The sequence below is a fragment of the Aethalodelphis obliquidens genome, unplaced genomic scaffold, assembly GCF_003676395.1.
Source record: "Aethalodelphis obliquidens isolate GAN/ISIS:26980383/991018 unplaced genomic scaffold, ASM367639v1 scaffold10, whole genome shotgun sequence".
Taxonomy (NCBI): domain Eukaryota; kingdom Metazoa; phylum Chordata; class Mammalia; order Artiodactyla; family Delphinidae; genus Aethalodelphis; species Aethalodelphis obliquidens.
Window position 1 is genome coordinate 25,352,451 of NW_020837954.1, and position 17,576 is coordinate 25,370,026.

The 17,576-nt window shown below is 36.5% G+C and overlaps 1 protein-coding gene across 25 annotated transcripts in view; it reads right to left on the reverse strand.

The window, feature by feature from the left end:
• Positions 1–17,576, reverse strand: part of NIN (ninein) — a 104,630-nt gene that overhangs the window by 12,164 nt on the left and 74,890 nt on the right. For 16 of the 25 annotated variants that reach the window (XR_003433631.1, XR_003433630.1, XR_003433632.1 and 13 more), the window contains 9 exons: positions 16,830–17,045; positions 13,958–14,071; positions 10,677–10,799; positions 8,211–8,324; positions 7,260–7,406; positions 5,842–6,021; positions 4,676–4,825; positions 3,672–3,719; positions 1,863–1,964 (listed from right to left, as the gene is read on the reverse strand). Coding sequence is in view for 20 of the 25 variants with exons in the window: in XM_027111208.1 (XP_026967009.1) it covers positions 1,863–1,964; positions 3,672–3,719; positions 4,676–4,825; positions 5,842–6,021; positions 7,260–7,406; positions 8,211–8,324; positions 10,677–10,799; positions 13,958–14,071; positions 16,830–17,045 (1,194 nt within the window). In the remaining 5 variants the exon portion in view is untranslated. The remainder of the gene's footprint in view (positions 1–1,862; positions 1,965–3,671; positions 3,720–4,675; positions 4,826–5,841; positions 6,022–7,259; positions 7,407–8,210; positions 8,325–10,676; positions 10,800–13,957; positions 14,072–16,829; positions 17,046–17,576) is intronic. The other 9 variants (XR_003433633.1, XR_003433634.1, XM_027111199.1 and 6 more) reach the window with 2 other exon arrangements.

Here is a 17,576-nt window from a genome sequence, read left to right on the forward strand (position 1 = left end):
ATCTATAGATATCATAACATAAATAAAAATCCAATTTACAGGTCTGGTGGGAAGGTGGAATGGAGTGTTACTAGTGAATGGTTAGTGTTCCTGTTTGGGGTGATGAAAAAGTTTTGGAAGTAGTGGTGATGGTTGTAGAACATTGTGAAAGTAATTAATGCCACCGAATGCCACTTAACAAAATCTGTCATTTTAACCATTTATATCTATCTATCTATATACTTAGCACAATTTTTAAAATAATGTAATATACCCAAACCACTGAATTAGACACTTTAAATGGATGAATTGTGTAGTGTGTGAGTTACATTTAATAAAGCTGCTGAAGAATCGAATTTATATGTCTGGACAGAATTCATAGCTCGGTCTTATTTCTAATGAAACTTTAATTAGAATAGTGTATGAGATGTTCTTTTCAGTGTTCCAATTAAAAATTCATGCCTTTTCTTTTTCCAGCTCCAGGGCCAAGAACACTCAATTTCCCTCATCCATTAGCAAATATTTACTACTAGATCAGGGAGAAGAGTAATGAGGGGAAATTGCTTATGATGATTAATCATGTAAGGTAGGATTGGGAGAGAAGGGGGCTTCTGAGGCCAGAGAGAATGGTGGGAGAAGAACTGGCCTGTTGGCAGAGCACTTGGAGAGAATCTGACAGTGATTAAGTATACCCTGTTACTTTTCAATCAGGTACCAGACATGTCACGCTTCGCTTCAGATATCTTATTCATTAGAGTATATAATTATTTCATCAGAAAAGCATAGCTACATCTAAACACAGCCTGCAGCCCACGGTTTTAAACACATTTATTATACGCTGTCAGAGAAATAAAAAATGGTTTGGATTTCACTCTTCATAGTTTCACTAATCTCCCTATTAGTGGATAAATCAGAGAACATAAAATTGACAGAAACCTTAGCGGTCATTTAAATGTCAATGTGATATGTTTGCCCATATTTCATATATAAAAACCGAGCATCAAACTTACCTTTGCATGTATCCAGCTTCATGAAAGAAAATATTTACATATCTCTCTTCCTTCCTATAATTCTGGCTTAAAAATATTTGTATGCATAGTACTTTTTAAGAGCACAGAAAGACATTTTCTACCCAGGCCTCTATACCTTATATAAATTTTACAGGTCATTAAATGTTGGATTAATTAATATTTTCATTACCCAAAGCAAAGGATCTCAATGAAATTTTTACTTATTAAGGAGGATTTTACATAAGTTGTTTTACATCCTATAATTGTGCTTGGTATTCAGAAAGCAATTTATTAGACTGGAAACTCAATGTCCAAGCTGACAGGTTTTACAAATCCACATTTATATTTATCAGATGTACCTCTCCCAAGGCAGTGCTGAGTTACAAATATAGTAATGAACAACAGCAGCCCTTGAAAATTGAACCTCTAAATGCTAATGCTCTTAAATTCCCTGCATGCATTTCCCAACTGAACAGGTTGTTACAGAGCAATCACATCTATAAAACACTACACTGTGGGAGGTATCAGGAAACTGTTAAAACCACAGCAATGGCGAGAGAGCTCTGAGCCTCTTGGTCAGTACTGAACAGAGTCCCTGCCACTTGAATTTGTTGAGGTACAGGTCCTTGCATTTTAGGATAGTCAACATTATTCCTTCCTCTGTGAAGCAGTATATATTCCTATGGCTGTATAATTAGCAAAAATATCTATCAAACTTGGTAAGACAGACCAAAGAATCCAGCTTGGCAATGTACTTAGATTTTCACTGTTTTCATAATAGGAATTTAATGCTATGCTAGTCTCTCTCAACAAACGGCTCATTCATGGATTAAAATATTCTTCATAGCTAAGGCCATTTGCTTAAAAACTTACCTCCATTAGCTGCTCATCCAGTTTTACTTGTTTCTTTTTCAGGCCTTCATTTTCCAAATGAATTGTTTCTAATTCTCGTTCAAGGGAATTCATCTGACTAACCTGTTAAAAAACAAAAAACTCCCTCAAAACCAAAAACAAAACACTTGAGTTGCTCTACTTTATTTTGACGAATTTACGCTAGTCACAAATCTCAACTCTTGGAAGAAAACTGAGTTCATTCATCAAGGGAAAACAACAAACAATATAATTCAGTGTACTGATTATATTTAGGTAGTCTAGTTTTAATCACCACTCCTCACATAGAACAGATTCCAAAGGCAGGTAGCTTTCAAACTTCAATGCCACTCACTGTAAGCAGCACATTTTCTCTTGCAACCCAGTACAAACACCCACACCCACATATGTGTATGTGTGTGTGTGTGTATGAATATATATACGTAATCAGTTATAAGTATATATCACTAAGAGAAAAATTTCATGAAATTATCCTTACCATGAGCCATGCACTGATATTTTCTAGTATAATTTAATAACTTAAAATGCTGCTATTTAACTAGATTGATTTCATGATCCTCTACTATGGATCTGCAGTAGGGAAAAACATGTCTTAAGGCAAAGTTTAAAGGTATAGAACTGAGAATACATAAAACCTGATTTAACTCCTTTCTCTATTTTAAAGAAGAAATTTGAAGATTTTATGAGTATCCTTTTTTGGAATTCTCTTTATTACAGACTCTTATGAGAATCTAATGAGCTAGAGGACACTGGGACTCAGAATATTGCTAAGTAGAAAACATATGACACTATTCTAGAGTGCTGATTTTTGTTTCTATCAAAAAGAACTGAGGAGGGGGCTTCCCTGGTGGCGCAGTGGTTGAGAGTCCGTCTGCCGATGCAGGGGACACGGGTTCGTGCCCCGGTCCGGGAAGATCCCACATGCCGTGGAGCGGCTGGGCCTGTGAGCCATGGCCGCTGAGCCTGCGTGTCTGGAGCCTGTGCTCCGCAACGGGAGAGGCCACAACAGTGAGAGGCCCTCGTACCGCAAAAAAAAAAAAAAAAAAAAACTGAGGAGGGTAGCAAGAATTGTTAAATGGAATTAAGTGTAATCTTTCTAAGTACATTTAAATTCACTGTTATTTTAAAACCTATCATTAGACTTTTCCTTTGGTAAGCAGCTAGATGAAACCCAATGTCCTTCTGAAAAGTTTACTTGAATGTACCTAAACTTAAATGACATTTCAGCTTTAGAGCACAACCAGTCTCTTTACTGCCAATGGTCGTAACTTTCACAAACTTAAAAAAATTTTTTTGAAATATTTATAACAAAAGGAAATGACTGTTCATCATTCTTTCCAGATTTTTAAACAAACCATAATTTTCAGAAGAGGAAGGTAATACAGGCATACCTTGTTTTATTGCACTTCGCTTTTATTGTGCTTCACAGATACGGAGTTTTTTACAAATTGAAGGTCTGTGGTAACCCTGTGTCGAGCAAGTCTATTGGTGCCATTTTTCCAATAGCATTTGCTCACTTTGTGTCTCTGTGTCACATTTTCATAATTCTCACAATATTTCAAACTTTTTTATTATTATATTTGTTATGGTCATCTGTGATTAGTGATCTTCAATGTTACTACTACAACTTGCTGAAGACGATGGTTATTAGCATTTTTAGCAATAAATATTTTTAAATTAAAATATGTACATTGTTTTTTTAGACAAAATGCTATTGCACACTTAACAGACTACAGTATAGTGGAAACAATTTTATAGGCACTGGGAAACCAAAAAATTTGTGTGACTCACTTTATTGTGGTGGTCTGGAACTGAACCCAGAATATCTCCAAGGTGTGCCTGTAGTGAAAACTCTGAGTTTAGTTTAGAAAAAGAAAGGAAAACAAGTAACAACAAGAACTCCCACGGTAACACTGGCCTAGAACTCTAACTTCATGGAACCAAGAATAGAAAACAAACTGAGTCATGCTACAGAGGTTTAACCACGTAGTAGCCAGCCTCCAAGAGGGTGCCCAGTGATCCCTGTCTTCTGGTATTCAAACCCTTGCCTTGTCCCCTCCCCACTACACCAGGATTAGTCTGTGTGACCAATAGAATACAGCAGAAATGATTGTGTGGGACTTCTGGGATTAGCAAATAAAACTACTACAGCTTCCATCTTGGTCTTTTGGGGCCTCTCTCTCTTAGATCATTCATTGCCACAGCCTGAGAAAAGGCCCAGGTGGTGAGGAGCTGAGCCTCTGGCAATCAGCTAGCGAAGAACAGAAGCCTCCTCCTAACAGTTATATGAATACATCTGGAACGGATTCTCTAGTACCAGTGAAGCCTTCAGATAAATGCAGTCTCAGCTGATATCTGGACTGCAGTCTCAGGAAAGACCCTAAGCCAAAACCACTCAGTTAAGTTGCTTCCAAATCCCTGACCCACAGAAACTGAGACAATAAATGTTTGTTGTTTTAATTTATTACACAGCAATAGTTAACTAATACAGACCATATTAAGATGTTCCTAATATTCAGGCTATATATGTTTTACTAACTTATAGAAGCTTATGATACTAATGAAGATAATTAACCATCTTCTTTATAAAAACTTAAATTGCTCCTTTCTAGCGGTCACTCAATCAAAAAGAACCATGATACTGTTTTGACAAGATTACAAAAGCATAGATATAAGGAAGAACCAAAATATGCCATTGTAATCATTTCCTGGAAGCATGCAGGGGAAGAAACATACACTTAGGGATGCATCATAGTCAGAACACAGCCACTTGGTATTAACTCTCAAAAACTCACCTTCCTATTAGCAGGAGATCGTTCCTTTTGAAACTGTTCACACTCTCTCTTTAAGCTCACCTTTTCCTGCTCTGTGGGCTTCACAGTACCTGATGAGTTTAGATGTTTTTGGAGCTTAGGAGGAAGAAGGTTGGATTCCAGTTGACGGACCTAACAAGAACCAGTATAAGAGGAAGAAATGCTAATATAACCACCCAGCCAGGAAAAACAAAAAGCGAACATAAGGAAAGTTTGTATTCAGTGCTTGGGTTTTGTTGTATTAAGAAAACTTTTTCCAGTCAAGTCTGCCAATTCTTGAAGCTTATTACATTTTTGGATTTCAAAAGATCCTTTCTAGGTAAATCTATTTTTAGTCTGATGCAACACTGAGGATCAGAGAAGGACAAAGGGACTCCTGGCTCAGCCAAACAACTGGGAGTCAATAGTGTGACGTGGCTGCCAAAAAAACATAGTCTGTAGGCACCTTTGCTCTGACATGAGCATAACTTTTAGGAGTGAAGGGGGTGACAGTCCCATTGACTTTGTATTGGACTGTTCACACCTGAAACAATGCATTTACATCAACTAAGTTCCACGAGGACAGCAACCATGTTTAGTCTGTTCAACACTGCAACTTCAGTGATAGCAGAGTTTCTGGCACATGGTAGGTGTTCTAAATGAATATCTGTGACTCCTAAGAGAGTTCTTCCTCAAAAGAGGTATTTAAGCATAGGTTAAACATAGTTGGTCAACTACTTAGCAGAGGTAAAGAATTTAAACATCAGCTTAGTGATGAAAAAGATGATCTTTAAAGACCATTCTAGCCTTGAAATGCTGTCTTTTAAAAGGGGCACCTTTTCTCTTACAAGAAGTTAGACCAACAAGAACTGAGTTTAGTTTTGCCATTTTTATACTACCAGTCTTGGCGGCTAGCCTATTTGAATGAGGAATATATGGTTAACATAATTTCCATTCATAAGATCACAGATTTTAATATAGAACTGCTTATACAAAATGAAAAATATTATATAAACACAGCATGATAAAATTATATTGCAAGTAAATGATAAATTATACATTCTTAAAATAAGTCTGCCACACCAGAATACTCAAATCCATACCTTAGAATCACTGTATCAAACATTCATTTACAAACATATGCCACCATGTACAACTTTTCAAGTTACCTTCTCCCGGGAGTGTATGAGTTCTGCTTTGGTGTTCTGTACCACAGTTTGGAGTCTCTCATTCTCTTGCCAAAGCAGCTGTTGTTCCTCATTCGTCAGGTGATCCAACTTGTCCCAGGACAGCCTTTGCTGTTGGTTATGGAATCCTGATGGAAGGGTGCCTATTTCTGGGGCCCAGTTCTTAAGAGAGAATTGTAGAGTTAAGCCTTAAAAACAAGCTGATTTCTTTTTTGAGCATCTAATGAGAGTGAGCACATGTATATCTAGATATAAGTAAAACAATATTCTTGAATGCTGATTTAAAAAAAAAAAAGGTTTGGAAACTCTCTGTTTAAAATGATCTTTGGCAAAATAGTCCCGTCAAATCTAATAGCAAAGATGATTGTAGGGCAAGTCCCAGTTCCATATAGGACCCAAGCGCATAGAGATTGGGGACCTTAAAAATTACCTCATTCTTATGAAGTTATGCTTTGAACCCAAATAACTATTCTTTTGGTTAACAGAGAACACAGAGAACTCTGAAATGCACTGCTAACTTGAAAGCTTTCCCTTGCTAAACTCTACTTTCATTTTCACATATGCAATCATATCCTTTTTTAGAATCCAAAGCACGTATCATCCACATAATTGAGGCCTGAACTCAGGAATATGCTTTAAGCTACCACGGTGATTTTTTTGGATCCTGAAAAATGCTTTAAAAAAATTTTTTTTAAAGGTAAAAAAAGGGTTAGGGTTAGGGCTTTTTCTTTTTCACGTTTTGCCTTTTAAGCCAAAACATGAAAAGGAAAAAAAAAAAAGGTACAATCTCATTTTGAAAAAATTTTCAGCCCAGAAGTAATTTTTTAAAAATGGAAGCAACTATTATGTTTTTTTAAAAAAACACAGTTTAAAAAAAAGTATCACCAAGAGATAAAGTAGCTGAATTTAGTGCCTACTTTTATGGTAGGACAAAGTCTTAACATCTACCCAAGACTGACATACATACATTGTTCTTAATTTATTTGCACATAGGTGAAACAGCATTGTGATATATTAAAACGAGACTTACTTTCTACAACATCAAAATGTTTTTATTACTACAAAACAACTCAGCCATGGTCTTCTGACTTGCACAATTACCTTGTCACTATAGTTCCATTTATGTGAGGTTCAGAAACAAGCATCCCTAACCTGTGGTGGTTCCCTTGAGGTTATCAACTGAAGGGGACACAAGAGAGCCTCCTGGGTGCTGGAAATGTTCTTTATTTTGAGCTAGGTGGTGGTTACACAAAGACAAACATACATATATATTTTACCTATAACTGTGTATATTTACATATACATACATATATGTGTATAAAAACAATCAAGTTATAGAGTTAAAATTTATGCACTTTACTGTATAAAGTTAGATCTCAATAAAGAAGAAAAGAAATTACCTCGTCACCAGCATTCTGAAGTTGCTTGTGTAGAGACATCACTTCTTGTTTTAAAGCCTCCTTTTCCTGCTGAGTCACTCGTAGATCAGATTTAATTCGGGACATTTGCAGGTTTACATTCTGCAGGGTGTCTTCTAAATTCTGAACCTGCATCATGAGAACAGTCATACACTGCGACAAATCCTCATGGTCTCACCTATAGCATGTCCATGTATGAATGAGCTAAGACAAGAGAACTCCAAGGTCCCTTCTGCTTCTACTTACTATATCCAGGTCTTTTCAGTTGCTCAGTGCAAATCTAGGATATTATGTATCTTTACAGGATGTTAAGTTATATTTAGGACAATAATGAACTACACCTAGAGCAAGGTATTGCTGGTATAGTCATCTGGTATATTACCAAGTGATATCTTACAGAACCAAGGAATACCAACAGGCATCACGACAGATGATTTTACTGAACTTTGTAGAAATTACATTTTAGACTGTGATGTTGGTTTGTAAAGGACCGCTTAGATGAAAATAAAAACATACTTTGTAGAACCCTACTCCATGCTAACAGCTCATATATATTTCAATTTTAAAAAATTTAAATTGGTAAACAGAATGTTAATAGAGAGCTTTAACTATAATAGGGCATGAACCTGCCTTAGAAATCCTAATTCTAAATTAGAAATAAGCAGTCATTTTTACACACTATTCTCAAGCTTTCATAAATAAATAATCTCATAATGATGAGATAATCTTATGATTATTTCATAATAATGAACTTTGGGAGAAACACTGTTCCAATTATTTTACTATACTGTAAGGTGTCAAATATTAGTTAAATTGAATCATTCTGAGCCCTCTTAGACCACAACCACCTGGAACATTCTTTCCACTTGGAGTTCTGTTGGGAGATATAGGAAAATATTAACTGTGCAGATGAAATAAGAATTGTCCACATACCTTTTCCTGTGAAGCCACTAGCTGTGATTTCAAGCTTTCGCTCTGGTGTTCCCAAGACTTCTGTTCTTGCTTCATAGTAGCAATTCTGTGCTCTAAAAGACTTGATTTTGCCAACTGATTCAGGAAAAGAAAAGCGGTAACAGCATTTCTACAAACACGTCTAGCTTCATTTCACATGCCTTCACTTATACTGAAAAGATCAAGTACCATCTCTCTACAAAGGGGATCAAGACAAGGTAAAAGAGAGACATTTCCTTGACTCCCTTTGTACCTTTAATTTTGAGGAGTCTCTTCTCTTTGGGGATTTCAATTTTTCCTTCTCATTGCCTCATGTTTTTGGGTGAGACGTGGTGGGCTGGAAGGCGATTAGAAATCCCAAGAGTGTGCCATAATAGGAAAATATGGAATGCCTATTAAGGCAGGTGGCACAAAGGCAGTGTTTTTGGATTTGCTAGGGAAAATACAGTAGAAAAAAAGTGTCTATGTAATGGATTTCAGATTATTAAATACATAATATTTATATTATTTATATTATATATAAGTAGGATCGTGATGTATTTAAATAATATATATTAAGTAGCATAGTTACTTATTAAAATAAGACAAACTTTATATTACCGTACTTAATATTTATTAAACAACTAATCTAGACTCCTGTTAAAATCATGGCTTCAGCAATCTACAGATTTAATGTGATCCCTATCAAATGACATTTTTCACAGAACGGGAACAAATAATCCTAAAATTTATATAGAACCACAAAAGACCCAAAATTGCCAAAGCAACCTTGAGAAAAATGAAGAAAGCTAGAGGCATAACCCTTCCAGACTTCAGACAATACTACAAAGCTATAATAATGAAAACAGTATGGTAATGGCACAAAAACAGACATATGGATCAATGTAACAGAATACAGAGTCCAGAAATAAACCCACACACCTACAGTCATTTAATCTTGGACAAAGGAGGCAAGAATATATAATGGAGAAAAAAGAGTGTTTCAATAAGCAGCATTGGGAAAGCTGGACAGCTACATGTAAAACAATGAAGTTAGACTACTCCCTCACACCATACACAAAAATAAACTCAAAATGGCTTAAAGACGTATATATAAGACATGACACCATAAAACTCCTAGAAGAGAAAATAGGCAAAACATTCTGTGACATAAATCGTAGCAATATTTTCTTAGGTCAGTCTCCCAAGGCAAAAGAAATAAAAGCAAAAATAAACAAATGGGACCTAATTAAACTTAAAAGCTTTTGCACAGCAAGGGAAACCATCAACAAAACAAAAGGACAACTTTAAGACTGGGAGAAAACATGCAGAAACGATGTGACCAACAAGGGATTAATTTTCAAAATATACAAACAACTCATACAACTAAATATCAAAACAAAACAAAAAAACTAAACAACCAAATCAAAAAATGGGCAGAAACCTCAACAAACATTTCTTCAAAGAAGACATACAGATGGCCAACAGGCACATGAAAAGATGCTCAATATTGTTAATAATTAGAGAAATGCAAGTCAAAACTACAGTGAGGGATTACCTCATACCAGTCAGAATGGCCATCATCAAAAAGTCTACAAATAATAAATGCTGGAGAGGGTGTGGAGAAAAGGGAACCCTCCTTCACTGTGGTGAGAATGTAAATTGGTGCAGACACTATGGAGAACAGTATGGAGGTTCCTTAAAAAACTAAAAATAGAGTTACCATATGATCCTGCAATCCCACTTCTGGGCATATATCCAGAAAAGACAAAAACTCTAATTAAAAAAGATATATGCACCCCAATGTTAATAGCGGCACTATTTACAACAGCCAAGACATGGAAGGAACCTAAGTGTTCCTTCCTACAATGGAATATTACTCAGCCATAAAAAAGAGTGAAATAATGTGGACCTAGAGATTATCATACTAAGAGAAGTCAGTTAGACAGAGAAAGACAAATATTACACGATATCACTTATATCTGGAATGTAACAAATGGTACAAATGAGCTATTTACAAAACAGAAACAGACTCACAGACATAGAAAACACACTTATGGTTACCAAAAGAGGAGGAGGAGGGAGGGATAAATTAGGAGTATGCGATTAACAGATATACACTACCATATCTAAAATAAACAACAAGCATTGACTGTATAGCACAGGAAATTATATTCCATATCTTGTAATAATCTATAATGGAAAAGAATGGGAAAAAAGCAGTACATACACACACATACACGTATAACTGAATCACTGCTATGCACCTGAAACTAACACAATATTGTAAATCAACTATACTTCAATAAAAGAAAAAAAATCATGGCTTCAGGAGCTCTAAGGTCACAAAATGCTGTTCTAGGAGACTTTTAGGCTAACATGTAGCCCCCCATGTGCCACTGGCGTTAGAGAAATGCTCATTATGGTACACACTGTCCAATGATGGTAAAAAAGTCTTATTTTTACTACCTTATCAACACAGCTATTTAATTCTTCACTTAGAGCTTCCTTTTCTTTCAGCAGTTTTTCATTGTGGCTTAGAATACTAGAAATTTTTTGCTGGAAGTCAGAGAGATTGGGACATCTGTGCAGCTGTAAGAGATAAACAAGCCCACCCATCACGTCTCATGGTTGTATTTAAAAAGATGTATTTATAAACAGGACATTTTCATGGCTGCTGCTGTTTCCCTATCTGTAGATATTTCCCAGGACATATAAACTCTAGGGGACTATAATTAACTTTAACAAAATGTTCCCTGCTGGCTTCTCTCTATTCTTCAACTGACTGCCGAAATGTCTGCTTAGACAAAATCAACCAGACATTAAGTAATGGTCCTAGCTTTCTGTTTTACCTTCAGGATAAAATAAATAACATACTGCCATCCTGTCATGAATTTAACTTGTGTACATATAGCACAAAACATTTTCCCCATGTTTTTTAACTAGAAAAAAATCTTTTTCAATCAAGACTACGGAATTGGCATCAACCAAGTACAATGTATCAACCAACAAAAGGGGAAGTTTTTTTTAAAAAATATTTATTTATTTATTTGGCTGTGCCGGGTCTTAGCTGCGGCACGTAGGATCTAGTTCCCTGACCAGGGATCGAACCCGGGCCCCCTGCATTGGGAACACGAAGTCTTTCATCGCTGGACCACCAGGGAAGTCCCACGGGCAAGTTTAAAGATAAATCAAGCAGTGTTTTTCAGCACGTTCTGTATACCCTTCCCTTTGGAAGATGCCTAAATTGACTTGCTAAGAAAAAGGTTGCTGGTAGGGACACACTGGTTTCTTCCTCTGCACTTTATGGCATCAAGACAAACGGAAAACTTTTTGTTCCTTTTCATCATCAGCCTTAGCACTACTGACATTTTGGGGCAGGTAATTCCTTGCTGTGGGAGACTGTCCTATGCACTGCAGGATGGTTAGCAGCATCTCTGGTGTTACCTATTAGATTCCAGTAGCACAGCCGGCCTCCCCATACACTGGGTGTGAAACCCCAAAATGTCCCCAGACATTGCTAAACGTCTTGGGGTGGGGGAGCAATTTCCACCTCCCCACAACCACTGCTTTAAGGAGACTGATTGTTTCTTACACTTCTTAACCCTTCCCATAGTTCATATGTTTTCAATTTCCCTCTACTTCACTTGGCTTTCAATTTTCCATTATTTATTGTCATTATGATTTTACGGCCATCTTTCAACTTTTTACCTGAAGTTCTTTTACATTTAGCTTTAGGAATAGTATGACAAAATGGACTTTAAGGATTGAATCTTGTCTTCAACTGGCAACGAATCCAGCATAATTTACAAATCTAAACAAGTCAGAAGGATGAAGGAAAGTGTAAAGAACCTGGGCATTGGTTAACAAAGGCCTTTTTTCCTTTGCTCACTACCCCATCCCCAGACCCTCACAAAGCCTGGTACCATTTTGGGTGTCTACAGACTGGTATGTGACTACTGCTGACGCTATTCGTGTTTCTTTTCAATGCAACAGATAATACAAATAAAAATGTTTTGTGAACAAGAAATTATTATGTCATACAGAGCAGCACAGGCTTTCTAGGTCCGAGCTGTGTGGAAGCAACAATGGGCTGACACCACCTTAACCCTTGTGATCCAAGAGTCCAGGTGCCTTGAACAACTGCCCACCAAAAGCAAAAGGGCTCACTGTTTTTCCATCTCACTATTTACATCAATGCTTCAAAAAAATATGCAATAAAAATGTGCCTACTATTTTACTCCCAACTCAGCTCCTTTTCTTCTGATCCCTAGCTTGGCAAAATCACAAAGCATACATTTCCCATGCTATGGATTTGGAATCCATTTTTTTTTTTTTACCATTATCTTTACCATTACCATTTCTTTACCATTATCATCTGAAAGGTTGAACAACAGACATAAAATGATAAAGGAGAAAAGTATGCCCAAGTTAATTAGGATGAATTTAGTAATAACAGCTCTGGAATACTTATATACCACAGAAGAGCCTTTTAACTTCTGGAATGTTTATATGGACAGACAGCTTCTGCTATGGCAGAACAGATAAACTTTGCATAGCAGCATCTGGCTTGAAAAGGTTCTTATAAAGCACCTATCGGGTACCAGTACTGTATTAAGCACTGTAAGAGATACAAATTTCCTGAGAGTCTTATAATCCTATTAGGAAATCAAGACTTACAGGTGTCAATTAGGAATCAACATGAACATAACACACTCAGTGGTACAGACTCAGCATTCAGAGGACACCTTTATGCTCATAGGCTGAATAGGTATAAGAGAATTTTATAATCTAAGGATATCATAATATTAAAGTAATCCTTTGGTGAAGCAAATAAATAAAATGGAAAAACTAAATTCTCCTAGTGTAAATCAGGATTGCTCAAACTGAGGGATTCATGTGCTCATTGAAAAATTCAGAATAAAGAATAAAATTGGACAACGTTCAGAATATATTAAGGTGAACCCTCTTTTATACTTAAAATTAGGTCTTTGTTTTAAACTTTGAAATGTGCTTCTTAAAGCCAAATTCATAGGTGAGACTGCATCCCTGATAATGTTCTAGAATCTACTCTTCTGCCCAAGATAGATGCCTCAAACTCACTATGAGAAAAAGGGATGATGAGGGACCAGCTTCACCTGTGTCTCACAAATCTGGGTGAATAGTTATTAAAGTTATGAGTAAGAAAGTCACCATCTTTTTAGACAAATTTATATTATTTAACACCTGGCCGGGAGAAGGTAGAGCAACAAATTTCTTTTCTTTTTTTTCTTTTTTGCTGTACACGGGCCTCTCACTGCTGTGGCCTCTCCCGTTGCGGAGCACAGGCTCCAGATGCGCAGGCTCAGCGGCCATGGCTCACAGGCCCAGCCGCTCTGCGGCATGTGGGATCTTCCCGGACCGGGGCATGAACCCGTGTCCCCTGCATCGGCAGGCGGACTCTCAACCACTGAGCCACCAGGGAAGCCCAAATTTCTTAAACTGAAGTGGTTATGGTTCATTTATAGTTACAGAATGTCAGTCTACAACATGTAAGTTACATAACTAGAACAACATTTAGAGAATTAGCAATAGGAGCCCTTATAAATAGACTTGTACTGCAAGCCCTCAACTTTACTAAGTAATAAGCTAGTTAACAGGACTCAGTAAAAAGGACATTTGGTGGCTAGAAAAGTCAGACCATCAGGTGCATATTATTCTATGAGCCCCCCCATACCTCCTGTCCCCACCTAAGCAACACACGATCTTACTTGTTTCATTTTCTCCAGTTCATCTTTGAGAAGGAGGTTTTCCTGTTCCACAATATGAATTTGTAGTTTAACTTCAGAAAGTTCTGCCTCCAGAGAAGACACTAAAGTGGAAGACTAAGAAAAAATTTAAAAAGTCATATAATACACATATTCATTTAGCCTGGGGAAACTTAGTAAGTTCACAAAAGGCAGCATTAAGGAAACACTAGTACCAATTCAGTGACACACTGTTTAATATCATTTGTCCTTATACTCAATGGAACTAACCAAAACTATATTTTAATAGACTTTCCACTAAAATGGCATGAACATGATTTCTAAGTCTTTGAAGATTTCTTCACTGTAAAGTTACTATCTTTCTCTGGGGGGAGATGCTTTGAGACCATGCAAATAGTGTTTTTCCTTAAGCTTTTGCTTATTGATTTTAGTGTCTATCAGTGGATTTTATCTACAACAATTACTACTCTGGTGTTTGCCTAATGAAGACTTTCTATTTCCTTCTTCATACATTTATTAATTGGAATTCTCTTGTAAGGAAGAGCTGTTATTTCTCCCCCCGTTATTTATGTATTCAATTTTTTTATAACAGTATGGACCTATAGATATTTATTTTATTTTGCATTTTATAATTATTTTATGCTATGTTCTATTTTGTTGATCAAATTATTCCAGCTTTGGCCATTAAGAGCTTCTTCAGGTTGTGCCCTGTCCTTTTGACATGTCCCATCTTTTGGGGGGCACCTTTTTCTTTCTGACACCATGAGATGTTCCAGGCTCATCTTGAATTGACCCTGCCCCAGCCTTGGGAGCAACCATTTTTCCAAGTAGCCCGGGCTCCTCTTATACGAGAATAGTGTTTAGAAACCAAGATCTGGGTACTCGATCCATATACACACATCTACATCTCTGTATCTATCTATCTGTCTATATATTAAGAAATACGAGTTTATACTAATACCTCAAATTCCAATCCAATATCAGAGGGTTCATTTTAGCCTTCTCAGTTTCCCCACTTGCAACTTCCTTTTCCAAAAATGAGAAACACAGTTCTTATTATCTACAATACGTTTACTTATCTGTTCAATTCTAGTATACACAGAGTAGTTCCAGAATTACTAACATACACCCCCATGAGAAACACATTTACTCACTAGATTATTATTGCCTTTATGTACACTTCTTTTTGTCTTAACCCTACTGTATACAGTCAAGATACTAATTTCTAAATTACTTATTTTCTTCCACACTGTAGCTATGTTATCCATTTACAATACAGTTAGGTTCATTTGTTAGTGTTTGTGTTCCATTTTGGTACCCCCCATCTTTGTTTTCTGGATTGGTTTTAATTGTGTGTTTATTTGAGGGGGTATGCGAAGAGTATGTAAAACATTATTATGGTTCTAAGCATCAGAGCTATGTGCAAATGTTCTCAGCAGTGTCACTCCCTTCCTCATTCCTTCTATCACATTCCCATTCCTCTCTTCCATCCCTTTCCCACTCGCCCTCTATAGGTAACCATCTCTTTAGTTATCTGGTTTATCATTCCCATATTTCTTTTACATAAATTTCTGTATTTCTTTTACACAAATACATGTGTATTGCCTAATATCCCCTTCTTTCTTACATGGACGGAGACATACTATCTTAGATACTCTATTGAGCTCTTCTTTTCTCACCTAACAGTATGTCCTGGAAATCATTTCACACGAAGAGACCTTTCTCATTTGTCCATTCTTTCTTTTTCTTTTTATATAGCTGTATAATACTACTCCATGTGTGGCTATACCCATCACATTTATCCAACAACTCTCCGATGTATGGGCATCTAGGTTGTTTCCAATATTTTGCAGTTACAAACAATGCTGCAATGAATAACCAACGCTTTGTGGTGAATTTTCATATTTTTAGAGGAATATCTTTAGGGTAAATTCCTAGAAGTCAGACTGCTAGGACAAAAGGTAAGTACATATGTAATTTTGTTAGATTTGCCAAATTTCCTTCCATAAATACAATATCAGTTTATATTCCAGCAGCAATGTATGAAAGTGCCTGTTTTCCCAAACCCTTGACAACAGAATATGTTGTTATATTTTTAAATTGTTGCCAATCACATAGGTGAGAAATGAGATATCAGCGTTATTTGCATTTCTAATTCTGAGTAATTTTGAACATTTTTTCAAGGTTTGAGGGCCATTTTTATCTCTTTTTTTGGTGTGTGAATTTTTGTTCGTGCATTTTTTCCTATTTGGCTATCAGATTTTGCTCCTAAGCCCTTTGACTTTTAAGAGTTCTTTACATAGTAGGGATATTAGCTCCACTCTTGGTGGTATATGATGCAAATATTTTCTCCCAGTTTGTGAGCTGTCTTTTGACTTTGTTTATGGTATTTTCTTGGTCATGCAAAAATTTAAAAAATTTAATCAGGTCATTTTTTTGCCTCTAGTTTATGAGTCATAGTTACATAGCCTTTCTCTACACCAAGCCTAAAGATGAATTTGCCCAGTTTCTACTAGTACTTGAATGTTTTACCTTTTATATTTAGACTCCTAATCCAATTGGAGTTTACCCTTATGTATGGTATAAGATATGGATCTAATTTTATTTTCAGTTGTCTACCCAGTTATCTAGGCACCACTTATTAAAAACTCCATCTTTACCCCGGTGATTTGAGAAGCTACCTTTGTTATATACTAAGTTTCCATATGTATTTGGGTCTAATTCTAGACTTCTCTTCCACTTATCTGTCTATTCATGTGCGAACACCACACTGTTTTAATAATTGGGACTTTATGTATAAGAAATTAAATACAAGCATTTCTTTTATTTACTGGGATTTCCTCCAGAAAGGCTGTAGAGTGGCTGTAGACCATACCTGCACTTTACAGTGTTCCAGTTCTTCTTTTAGATTAGACTTCTCTTGTTCCCATTCCTCACATGTACTGTGTCCTGGCTCTTTATCCTTCTGACTTAGCATTTCTGCCAGACGTTGATTAACTTCTTGCAGTTCTTGCTGATTTTGAGAATTCTTTTGGCTAAGCTCCATATTTTCCAAATCCAACTGTTGGTTTTTGGTTTTTAATTCTGAAATCTAATTAAAATTGAAATAAGTCTTAAAAACTAGTTATCCTACTTCTGCTAAAAATATATTTAGAGACTAATTGTTTTACTTTCTCTATGTAAAGTTATACACACACACATTTAATAACAGAAAAAATACATACTCATTATTACAAAGTCGATCAGTTCAGAAGTGTATGAAGAAGTGACAGACACTCTGTCCAATCCCATTCCACAGGGGTAGCCACTGTTCACAGCTGGGTACGTATCCCTACAGATTGTTTTCTATGCATACACAGACCTATATACGTGTAGTTTTTTCCTTCTTTAGAACATGCTTTTTCCACTTATAATATCTTACAGGCTCTTATCTTTCCAAATCGGTGCATTCAGAAACCACCACATGCTATATTTTTAGTGGCTATAGGGCAGCGGTCGCCAACCTTTTTGGCACCAGGGACCAGTTTCATGGAAGACAATTTTTTCACGGACCTGGGCTGGGGAGGGGTGGGGGGTGGGTGGGGTCAGGGGAGGGGGATGGTTCAGGCGGTAACGCAAGTGA